General features: G+C 40.4%; 1 protein-coding gene across 1 annotated transcript in view; it reads right to left on the bottom strand.

The window, feature by feature from the left end:
• The window catches only part of LOC140191904 (proto-oncogene Wnt-3), a 31,367-nt gene that overhangs the window by 7,243 nt on the left and 11,807 nt on the right, over positions 1-12,317 (bottom strand). The window contains exon 2 of the mRNA XM_072249751.1: positions 3,667-3,932. Coding sequence (XP_072105852.1) covers positions 3,667-3,932 — 266 coding nt within the window. The remainder of the gene's footprint in view (positions 1-3,666; positions 3,933-12,317) is intronic.

The following is a 12,317-nucleotide window of genomic DNA, read 5'->3' as shown; positions in this document are numbered from 1 at the left end:
TGGGGCAAGTGAAATTGAGTAAAGTTATCCCCTCTGGTTCAAGTGCCTGATAGTTGAGGGGAGCAAAGCTTGGGTCTCCTAGCCCTTCTTGGCTGTGAGAGGCATCTCTTTCACCACAGTGCCATGTGGCTTCCTCCAGAATTCAGAACAATTGCAAGGTCACACATGTTCAGATCGCTTGGCCTCAACTTGTCATGAGTTTGAAGAGTTGTTGAAGCTACAGACGCTGCTGATTTACTGTCTGACTATGAGTCGAGAAAGACAGCACAGTTGTGCAATCCTATGGCTAACATAAATGCTTTTCATTTAATCCCAGCTCCACCACTGGCTCATGGATGTGATAAAATTTAAAGGTCGGAAATGTGCAGGAAAAATTGGGAAAGAGGAGAGCACTAAGCCCATCAGAGTTCCATTTCCATTAACTCATCCATCTCCCTACTTCACTGCCTCATTCTTTTATGAATCAGTTTTATAAATGTCAATTCTAAATCTAAATAAAGTAAATTTTTGTCCCTCTGACTCGATTTTTTTTTTTGGTGCATCATGAGTAAAATTATGTGGTCAACTTAATTCTAATATACTGGATAACACATTGTACTAAATGATGATTAATCAAAAAAACATTTCTCATACGCATGTTGGAGATATAACTATCAATTTTGTTACCTTTCAAAATTAGAATTGGGTTTAATGTCACTGACATGCGTTGCGAAATTTGTTGTCTTGTGGCAGCAGCACAATGCAAAACATAATCAAAAACCACTGCAAGTTACAATAAGTAAAGAGAAGGAAATACAGTGTTGGAGGAGGAGGTGTCTGGTCCCACCAACTGTTTCAGGACAAACAGGAGCATTCTCAAATATCAATTAACCTGAGCAACTTGCAAACAACAGTTTAGTCATAGAGATAGTTTTTAAGGAAAGAAGGAGTTGTGAAAAGGTTGAGGCAGGGATTTCAACAGCTTGAGCTCTAGACAGCTGAAAGCACCAATACCAATGGAAGCTGGGAGACATCAAGGAAGTGGAACGGGACAGTAATTTTGTCCGAGGGTTGGGTGTACTGAATGGTCAGAAGCTTCATTCACACTCTTTCAATGCGAAGAGTGCAGCCAGCAGTTGACAGCAGTAGGCAGCAATTGCCAGAGCCAAAACAGCCCTGAGTGCAGATTAGATTAGTTGAAGCAGACATACTGATATTCCTTCTCACAGTTAAACTTCTGGAAAGTAACTATTTTACATTACAGTGTAAAAGAGTCCTGATTGAGAGTGAATGACATGTACCTTCAGGGTGTCAAACTATCAGTACATGCCAGAAAGATACACTGGCTCTACGCCATCTACCTGTTTACACATAGCAAACACCTGGATGAGAAGCTATTCGTGCCAAAATGCCTCCTGTGTTATTTACAGTGCTAAGCTTGTTTCAGAGTGTCACTTGCTGTCTGACATATATAAACTGTGGTTACTCCTTTCTTAAACCGATGTAATCAACCTGTCTAATCCCTCAAGGACTGTCCCATCTCCAGCATCGTTTCCCTCCACTGTTTCTGCACCCCAGGGCAGCTGTTACCCCTCTCCAGCTCCCTATATTTGCCACTTCCATCTATTTAGCGGAACAGTGATGTTCTGACCAAGGCCTTGCTGTCCATGACTCTCAACCAGATACACTGTCACATTTTGCTCTCCTCAAGTGCTTTACCTCCATAGTCCTGCTGGAGAGTGGTAATGGGCAAAACGAGCCCTGAGTGCTGATCGCTTGATTCCTTTCACAGTCCTAATTCTGGAAGACAACCAATATGAATTACTCTTTAAAAAGTTTACTGAATGACACATAGCTTTAGGGTTAAAGAAGCTATCTTCCATTAGTTCACTGACATCTGCCTGAGCACGCTCAACTCCTGTTGGATGACTTGCTTTTGTGCTCACTCATCCTTGCTTCCTCCTAGTGGCATCGTCCACAGAAATGGAATCAGTCATGTGTCACCCTGCCTATCTCACCGTTTCCTTCATAGGCCCATCACCTGGGCCCATGGCTGCTTCTATGATGTTACACTCCTTCTCCGATATCAGGGTGGGACTGATTCCAGCAACACCACAGCAACCAAACGTGGGCACCACGGTCACGTAGCAATTAACATGACACTATTACAGCTCGGGGCATTAGAGTTCAAAGTTCAATTCCAGATTTCTCTGCAAGGGGTCTGTATGTCCTCCCCGTGGAATAGTGGATTTTCTCCAGGTGCTCCGCTTTCCTCCCACAGTACCGGTCAGAAGGTTAATTGGTCATTGTAAATAGTCCTGTGATTAGGGTAGGGTCAAATTAGCGATTTTTGGGGGTTGCTGGGTGGTGCAGATCAAAGGGCCGGAAGAGCCTATTCTCCGCTGTATCACTAAACAAAAAATAAAGCAAAAACCAAAGTTATTGCTCGCAACTCCCATCGTAGATGGCCACATCCATTGTTGCTAGCAAGGGATGCTTACTGGAACAGGGCATATGTCTGGTGCCGAGTCCCATGTGAATATAGCTGCCTTACATTCATGGCAATGAAGTTGCTTGTCGTAACCAATGTAGGGAGTATCTATTTCAACGTATAGTGTGCATATATCTATTGGAATATCTATCCACCCTCGTATATGCAATGGTCAGTTTGATCAGAAGCAAAAACATGGACGCTGAGCTTCTTTCTGGGAAGAGAAAGAAACTCCAACATAATTTAGAATATGACAGCATTGGAGATAGTTATGGATTGAGCGTAAGAGCTGGATAGTATCACGCTTTCCCCAGTATCCTTCATCTGGCATTGGAGACGGTCCAGAGGAGGTTCACAAGAATGATCCCAGGAATGAAAGAGTTAACATATCAGGAGCATTTGATGACTCTGCACCTGGAGTTGAGAAGAACAAGGGGAGATCTCTTTGCAACCTCTTGAAGAATGAAAGATCTGGATAAACTGAATGTGGAGAGGATGTTTCCTATGGTGGGGGAGTCTAGGACCAGAGGGCACAGCCTCAGAATAGAGGGACGTCCATTTACAACAGAGATGAGGAGGAATTTCTTGAGCCAGAGAGTGGTGAATCTGGTAAATTTATTGCCACAGGCGGCTGTGGAGGCCATATCATTGGGTACATTTTAGGTGGAAGTTGATAGGTACTTGTTTAGTCAGGGCTTGAAGGGTTATGGGGAGATGGCAGGAGATTGGGTTTGAGGGGGAAATGGATTGGGATTGATGAAATGGCAGAGTGGACTTGATGGGCCAAATGGCCTAATTCTGCTCCTATATCTTATGGTCTTATCTCACTGTCCCCCTGCCCAAGTGCACTAACACTTAGAGCTTGACTCAGTCAGTTCAATTCTTGCACTTAATAAGAAATTTATGAACTCAGTTATCTTTGTGCATGCTGTACATTATTCCCAGTGTGGAGCACAAAAAAAATGTTCCAGATGAGACTAAACTGAAGCCTCAAGCAGCTGCCCTGATGTATTTTAAAGATCACAGAGAAAATTAACTTCTTCTATGCAAAAACATTTTAATTCTTTATCAAAATGTTCAAACTTGGTAAACATCTAAAATAATAATTGAGATAAAAGGTGTGTCAAGTAAATTCATCCTCATCCTGGTTTAAAAAGAGTTCATTCCACAAAGACCAAATCTGCTTCATTCCTTACCGTTCGTCCAGCTTCGTTGTTATGTCGGTTCATGGCAGATCTGGCATCCGGCCTGTTCTCCCGTGCATCTGCAAACTCCCTGGACACCAGCACGCCAAATTCGGCATCCTCGCTGCAGCCGCCCCACTTCCAGCCCTCGCCCGGTGGACCCTTGTGGTGTGAGTCACAGCCACAGATGGTGTTGGAGCCCTCGGCACAGGAACGTGTCACGGCAAAGGCCACTCCAGCTGAGGCAATGGCATGGACAAAGGCAGACTCCCGGGTGGCTAGCAGTGGAGACAAAAGGAGAGAAGGGAATCAGGAACTCCACAGATCTCAACAGTACCACAGAAAAGAAGCCAATGGGCATGTTTTGTAATCTGAACTAATGACATGATGCATCTGTAAACTATTGTCAAGATATATGTTGCCAATGTTTGTGTTTCTTTGATCATTAGAAATTTAATTAGCATATATTATCTTAAATAGCAGACGTGGTATTGTGAGTTAAAGAGAGTTTTGCCATTAGGGCCTCTTAGAATCTGTTGCTGAAATGATAATGATTTGAAACAGTCTATTACGTTTTCTTTAATTAGATTCACTTTTAATTTACATACAATATTGTAGCTTGGAGATCATTTTCATAAACTCACATATGATGCATCGGTGAAATTGAGAGTTACATTAATTTAGATCACAGAAGTGATTCTGAGAATTTGGGAGACTTTGTTCAAGACAACAAGTATTTAAATGGGACAGGAATTAAACATTTCATATCAAAAACATCTTTCATATAAGTTTGCATTTTTTCAGTTTTTTTTCTGTATCCTGCTTTCTTGCTTCGAGTACCTCAATCATGTAGGCTTTTAGAGCTGCCACACTTAGTTTCGTATTTGTGAGCCATTTTACTGTGGGGCATCACAGCCAAAACTAATCTTATTTTCTTCCTAATGTGCAAATGCATGCATAATTTTGGCAAGGGTTAATGAATAATAATCAGGAGTGGGGCCTCTGGGATATTTATTTCCTTCTCACTCAGAGACAAGAGCTCATTCGTAGTGTTGTACATTTTTGTGATATTATTATATACTGCTGGTGACACTTTTCAATTAAAAGGGGATGCTGATGATGAGATTACCCCTTTAAAAATACTTATATCCTCAATCGTTTTCTGAAGGTGAGGATCTCCAAATAAAGAGGTCATTTCTGATGAAACTCCCTCTTTAAAGACAATGTGTATAAATAATTGCTCTCCCATATTGAAAGGATTGTAGATAATATTTCTGTTAAAAGAGGTGCTTATGGTGAGATTCTCTCATTAAAAATGACACATTAAGAAGAATTATTACATACATATTGTATAGAATTATTATCTTGACGCATCTTCCCAATGAGAGCATCACTGATTCTTAAGGTTTTGTCTTTAAATTAGGATACATGTGAGATTTCCTCATTAAAGGTGGCACTGATTGTGACCCTCATTTCATTAATAGGAGCACCAATGGTAATAGTTGGGCTTTGAAATGACTTTCACTGGTTTGCTGATAATCTTTAGATCTCTTTTCATGACATCTACAAACCCTGTCCATTGAGTTGCACACTGGGGACTCCTGTCATTATCATGCCAGTTGGCTGGGAGATCAAATTAGATGGAATCACATCTCATTTCGATCTATTAAATTAGAAAACAGTTACATGATAATATGAAAGCATTAATAGTGTATGATATTTCTTTGGATATTTCCTTACTTCTGGAAATAATGACCTTTTAATTTTCAGTTGCTGATCAAGTTTTATTAGCATCTACTGACGTTTTTATATCGGGGCATCCCCAGGAATGCAGGAAAGAATAAAACAAAAAAAAAGTGTAGAAAGATCTACAGTGCAGGGGCAATGCAAGCTGCACCAGTACACGTGCATAAGTTATTGTTCCTTTCCAAAAGTAGAATATCACTATTCACTCACTTTCCAGCTGGGCAACATGGTGGTTCAGCTTCTGCCTCTCAGCTCCATTGTCCCAGATTCAGCGCTAACTTCTTGCGCTGCCCGTGTAGAGTTTGCATGTTTTCCCGATGACTGTGTGGGATTCCTCGAGCTGCCCTGGTTTCCTCCCACATCCGACAAACATGCCGGTCGGTAAGCTAATCGGTCACTGCAAGTTGTTCCATGTGTACGGGAGTGGTAGAATCGGAGGGGTGGAGTGGTGAGGGGAATGTCGATAGGAGTACGGGGAGAATAGGTTACAAGGGAAGTAAGTGGTGAATAGAATTGCTCTGTCAGTCTGCATATACTCAATGGGCTGAAATGGCTCTTGTCATCAGGAAATACGAAGGTGCTCATGTCTAAGAACTTTGCCTGTTTTTCCTTTTAAGCCAACAAGGACCAATTATTTTGTTTTAATAATAGGTGTGTGCCATGCTTGAGATTTATTTCAGCTCATTTACCTAATCTTAGTTGCATAACCCCTCGATAACCTTACCTAACAACGTCCCAGCTCAGAGATTGATCCTACAAACCTGTAATGGAGATATTCACTGCCTGTCTTCTGACTATTGGCTTTTCTCTATCCAGCACAGATAATTCTGTCAATCATTATTGGCAAACTACTCTATTACTGTGTTCTAAATTGGAAAACTGCTCTCTATAAACCAAAGGAAAGATAAAGGACAGGACTGAACAAAAAAGATACTTATATAATTCTTTTTGTTATATCAGGGAGCCCTAATGTACCCAATGAATGTCTCGTAAGGTAGTTCGTGGTATATCACTGAAAACATTGAGCCACACAGCAAGTTTCCAGAAAATGAAATAGAGGAGAGTTGTGTGAATGTTGTGGCTGCAGACACGTTCACCCCAATTTACAAAATATATGTTGTTCAAGGGATAAATGTTGGTTAGACCCTATGGTCTTCAGCTTAATATCCACCTGGAGTATCGACAGTTTAACATGACATATGAAAAATGATACATTTCTAGTATTGTGCTGGAGAGTCAGGCAGGAATATGAGCTTCAATTGTATTGTACATTTAAATTTTGAATCCTGCACCGAAAACTTCACTACATATATTTCAGAACTGTAATAGCGTGACGCTATTACAGCTTGGGGCATCGGAGTTCAGAGTTCAAATCTGACATCATCTGAACGTCCTCCCTGTGGGCTTTCTCTGGGTGCTCCAGTTTCCTCCCTCAGTCCAAAGATGTACTGATTAGTACGTTAATTGATCATTGTAAATTGTCCCGTGATTAGGCTAGGGCTAAATCAGGGGATTGCTGGGTGGGGTGGAGTGGGGTGGGGGAGAGGTGCCTGTTCAGTGCTGTATCTCTCAATAAAATAATACTGTTTTTACTCAGAGATATCAGACTGAAATTGATAAAGTAGTGCATCCTAAACTGAATATTCATCCCCTGAACTGACTTAAACCTTTGTTTGGCATCAAGTGAATCTAAACTCTTTTCCTAAACCTAAGTAAGTATGACTGTGAAAACCAATGCTTGCCAGAAAGACTTGATTGGGTGATGTATATCCTTCGTGGAAAGAATCATGCCACCCTCATGCAGGCTAAATAAAACATAAAAGCATGGTTGAGTTTCAATGTCCACAGGATAAGTGGATGTGTATGATGCTTACCAACATCCCAAAAAAAAGTGATATATTCCTGTTTAATCCTTGGCATTAAATGTGAGAGGAGCTTGATGGCTCAGTGTTGGAATGAAAGGGTAATGTTAAATATTTAGCAATGAACAGATGCCAGGAACAGAACAAGCAGCACGATTGCTAAAGTGATTGTGAATGAGGAACCCACCAAAAGTACGAGACCAATGGATAATGGTCTAGGAGACACAATCTGTAGTGTCCTGGGACAGTTTGAGAGTGACTGTGAGTGGTACTGAAGGTGTGGGATGGTCCTAGGATTAAGTATGAGAGAGTGAGTGTGAGAGAGCAATGTTGGAGGTGTGGGAATGTCCTGTGGCAGCTCAGGACAGAGGCTGACTCTCTTGCCTGGAAAATGAGCTGCATTACCTGCTGAGTGTCTGAATCTGCCTTTGTTAGCTCGGTGTCACACTGTATTATTAATACAATAGAGAGAGTTACTTCAGGCAACGTTACCCACTGCAGAGTTCTGGCATTCCCTGACAAATCGTAGCAACAGCCAACTATTCTTAATTCTAGTGTGTCCCCAATCGGGTGGGATAGACTAGGAAATCCCTATTGAAACACTTTCATCAAAATGACTAAAGGGCGTGTGAATGGTGCAGCTATGGCCCTAATCACTAGTTCGCGCTGATATAGTTTGCCCTCTCTCGCAGTGGGGTAGAAGCTTAACTCTTTTTCTCAGTATAAGCTTATTTTGCTCTTTTTAATCCTTTTAGCTCATGAAGCATCAAAACTGATCCTGAGCATTTCAACTCAGAAGCAAATAATGTGTTTTTTTAAAAGAGATATGGTTTAAAAATATAATTTAAGTGGCAGTAATGGCAGAACCAGGCCGTAACATCTTGTCGGGTCTGCTGACCTGGTGCGGGAGGCTGGCTGCAGGGGCGGTGCGGATCAGGGTGAAGGTGTCTGTGGCCACAACATGCACACACTCCTTACTAATCTCAGTGCTCGCCTCACCCACCCACCCCTTTCCTCCTCTCGACAATGTGATTGAAGAGCGAGAAATTTCAAAACCTACTGAATCCCTGAAGAGAAAAGGCAGAGGGATAGAATCACAGGGCTCAATCTGAGATAGAGAGAATCTAAAGTTAAAAATGAATCAACATTTTAAACTGGGGAGGTGAATACATAGATCCTGCCTTAACAGTGTAGATTATTATTTTACATAGAATTCTTGTTTAAATTTATAAAACTGAATCATTAATGTATTCATTCAATTCTTAGATATTAATAATTAATTAATGCAGTCATTGGTTTGAATTGACTATTTAATTTGTTGCTTTAAAATTCATACATTTCTGAAAGCTTTGCAGATTTCAGAGTGAAGATATGTAAACTTCCCTCCTGAATTAGGGTCTGATCTCAGTAAAGTCCATCAAGCATTGTATACTAAATGCAATCAGTCATCATAAACTGATTGTGAGCTAACCAGGTTGAGGGTATAGACCCAAACACTAAAGCCAACATGCCATTGAATATGAGAACGTTTGAGTAGTCAGACAACAGGGGCTCAGAGTACCACAGATTACTTGTAAAACATTCCCATTGTTGTCACAGAAAGAGTAGGCCAATATAACAGTGAGAGTAATGATTGCCAAACCTCCAAATTCATGGCCCTGTGGACTGTAAACTGCCCTAAATGGAAGATCTTTCTTGCTCCATTAAAAATCTAATTGAGAAGTAAACCGGCGCTCTCTCCTCTCTTGAGCATTTCCATCATTGTCACACTCAGTGCAAATCTAACACAGATATGGCTCATGGTTGGAAAATGGTTCTAGAGAAATAAGAAACTATTTTGTGACCTAATACTAAAAATTCAATCCATCCAAGATTAAGGTGTGAGTTGGTGTTAGTTGAGGATAGCAGAAACCCAGGGAGAGAAAGGATTGGTAGGGAGCTATGGCGAGATATAAGAGGTTGTGGAGTGTCATGCCCTCTGGCACCGTCAGTCATCAGGTCGCAAAGGGACGAAAAGACCATTGTGTTTCCAATTTTGGAGATGTGTGCATAGAAATGAAGCTACTGTTTCTCAAATGTGGTTAAAAGAAAGCAGATCATTTTCAATAGCGAGTTGTGCATAACCAGTTCCCCAGAAGCCGTGACACAAAAGCCAGGGCTTACTGTTTCTCCCTTTACTGCTGCAATTTAGCTGAGGTGTGTTGTGGTGAGACATGTTATGTACCAGAACTCTGAAACATATTTATTAAACAAAACAAAACATTTCTAAGTGATTGTATGGGGCGTGCATTCAAGAATCGAGCTTAAGATGAGATACAGAACCTACACACAAGGTTGTAGCTACTTTACAAAGTGACATCCTACCTTTATTAATGGGCTGGGTGCCAGAGAATTTTGGTCTGGAGGCATTGTACAAGTCTCAACACTTTTAGAATAAGGTTGCTGTTGATTAGTCAAAGTCAATGTCATATTGTGTCGGATCATTCTAAAAGCGCATTCATAAACCTCTCCAAATATCCCTCATAACCTACATTAAACAGTTATTGCACAAATCTTATGGAATTAAATGTAAGTATATTTTTTGTTCATTTGGGAATGTGGGTGTGGCTTGCAAGGATTTATTGCCAACTTTAGTCACTGTCGAGAAGCTGGGTGGTAAATTGTCTTCAGAAGCACTGCGAGTACTCCCACAGTGCTGTCAACCAGGCAGCTTCAGGATTTTAATTCTACATTGACAGAGTGTTGAAATATTTTTTAAGAACATAGGACATAGAAGCAGAATTAGGCCATTTGGCTCATCGAGTCTTCTCTGCTATCCATCGTGACTGATTTAAATCCCTCTCAACTCCATTCTTCTGCCACCTCCCTGAAACCTTTGACACCGTAACTACTCAAGAACCTATCAACCTCTGCTTTAAATATACTCAATGACTTGGCCTCTACAACTGCCTGTGGCAATGAATTCCACAGATTCACCACTCTCTGGCTAAAGAAATTCCTCCTCATCTCCATTCTAAATGGATGTTCCCCTAGTCTGAAGCTGTGCTCTCTGGTCCTAGACTCCCCCACTATATGGAACATCCTCTCCACATCCATTCTATCTAGATCTTTCAATATTCGATAGGTTTCTGTGAGATCCACCTTATTCTTCTAAACTCCAGTGAGTACAGGGACAGATCCATCAAGTGCTCTTCATACGTTAATCCTTTCATTTCCAGAACCATTCTTGTGAACCTCCTCTGGACCCTCTCCGATGCCAGCACGTCTTTTCTTAGATTAGGAGCCCAAAACTGCTCACAATACAAGCGTGGTCTGACCAAACACTGATAAAGCCTCAGCATTACATCCTTTAGTACCATGAAGACAATGGTACATTTTATGAAGAAATGCAGATGTGGCACACATCATGCTTCAGTAGCTGACGAGGAAAGGAGAATGGCTCAGGTTTAGGTTGTACTGTTAAATAAAACATAGTGAGCTGCTGGAGTGTATGTTATAGAGCCAATCAAGCACCCTGTTGTGCCATGTTGTCATGTTTTATGGTTTTTAATGGATCCAGGACTGATCCGAGGTGTGGATTGTTGGGATATGAATCACTGCGGAACAACTAAATCAAAGTAATTACTTCATGTCAGGTTGTTGATCAGTGGTATTGTCCTGGATGTTGACCTTGGTAGATTTGATTATGCTAATCCCATTGAATGCCTCTGGAAGGTTATTAGACATTCTCTTTCTGGAGGTGGTAATTACTTGTCACTTGAATGGCATGAATGTTACTAGCTGCATATCAGCTCAAGACTGAATTTTTATTCTCGTCTGGATCCATACGGACTTCATTATCTGAGGAACTATGAATGGAAAAAGATTGTGGAATTGTCAGTGAATTTACCTTTTGAAGGGAGGAGAACTTGAGAAGCAACTGAATGAGCATTGCCCTGTGGAACTATTGCAGTGATATCCATTTTGATTATAAAAAAAGTCTAAAACTAAGTAATCCTAGTGAAATACAACTTGAACACTATCAAAGTGTTAGTATGTTTTGCTGACACTTTCCATGAATTTTCTGGTGCTTGAGAGTAGACAAACATGACAGTTCAGGGTATAACGTAGTGATTTTAATCATATAGTTTGCCTTTAAATTCTGTGACTACATACAGTGATGCACAATATGTATAGACGGTTTCAACATGAAATTACTCCCTTGCATCCTCTACAAATAATCTTACATTGGGGTTGGTTTTTCTTTATAGTCAGTCTCATTGGGGTTAGAGAGGTACAGAGATGGAGATATTCATGAAGAGGGTGTTTCATAACCCAGGCAAAAGATACTGGGCCTCCAATGGAGAAGCAATAAAAATTAGACAGGGACCAACAGTTGGAATTGGAGGAATGCTGAATTTAAGAGAAGCTTACAGAAATAGAGAAGGGAACTTTGGAGGAAACTGAACACAAATATGAAAATTTTAAATCTTTGATATTGTTAGTCTAGGAAACAGTATGAGTCAACAACGACAGGATTACTGGATGAATGTAACTTGGTCCAAATTATAATATGTTCAACAAAGGTTTTGTGTGTATCTATGTTTATGGAGATTGGAAGATGGAAGGCTGGCTGGAAGATATTTAGAGAAGTTCAGTTCAAAGATAGCAAAATCATCGATTTATAGTTTTAGCCACAGATAAATTGAATCATGGACTATCTTGGCAATAGTTAACAGAGTTTAAATTATCTATATTGAACCATATGTTTGCTAAAAAATTATCATCTTGAGTAGGATTATCTACTACTAATTTGGAGGAGCTAAAACCAACTTGAATATCAAATATACAATGTTAAGCAGAGTGATTATCTTGAATAATTTTTTGCAAAAACTATATCAATGGTAAAATAATTATCAATTAATGGTAATTATCAACAATGTTAAGTTAAATATACTTTTTATTGCATTATTATTTGAGGTACATACTTAATATTTTTCCTTAATCTGCAGTGGCCTTGGTCTTCCTGTCTTGACAGCCAGCACCAATCTATTGTTTCATGGACTTGCTACACTG

Source organism: Mobula birostris, chromosome X (genome assembly GCF_030028105.1).
Source record: "Mobula birostris isolate sMobBir1 chromosome X, sMobBir1.hap1, whole genome shotgun sequence".
Classification (NCBI taxonomy): domain Eukaryota; kingdom Metazoa; phylum Chordata; class Chondrichthyes; order Myliobatiformes; family Myliobatidae; genus Mobula; species Mobula birostris.
This window is presented reverse-complemented; position numbering and strand designations above follow the sequence as displayed.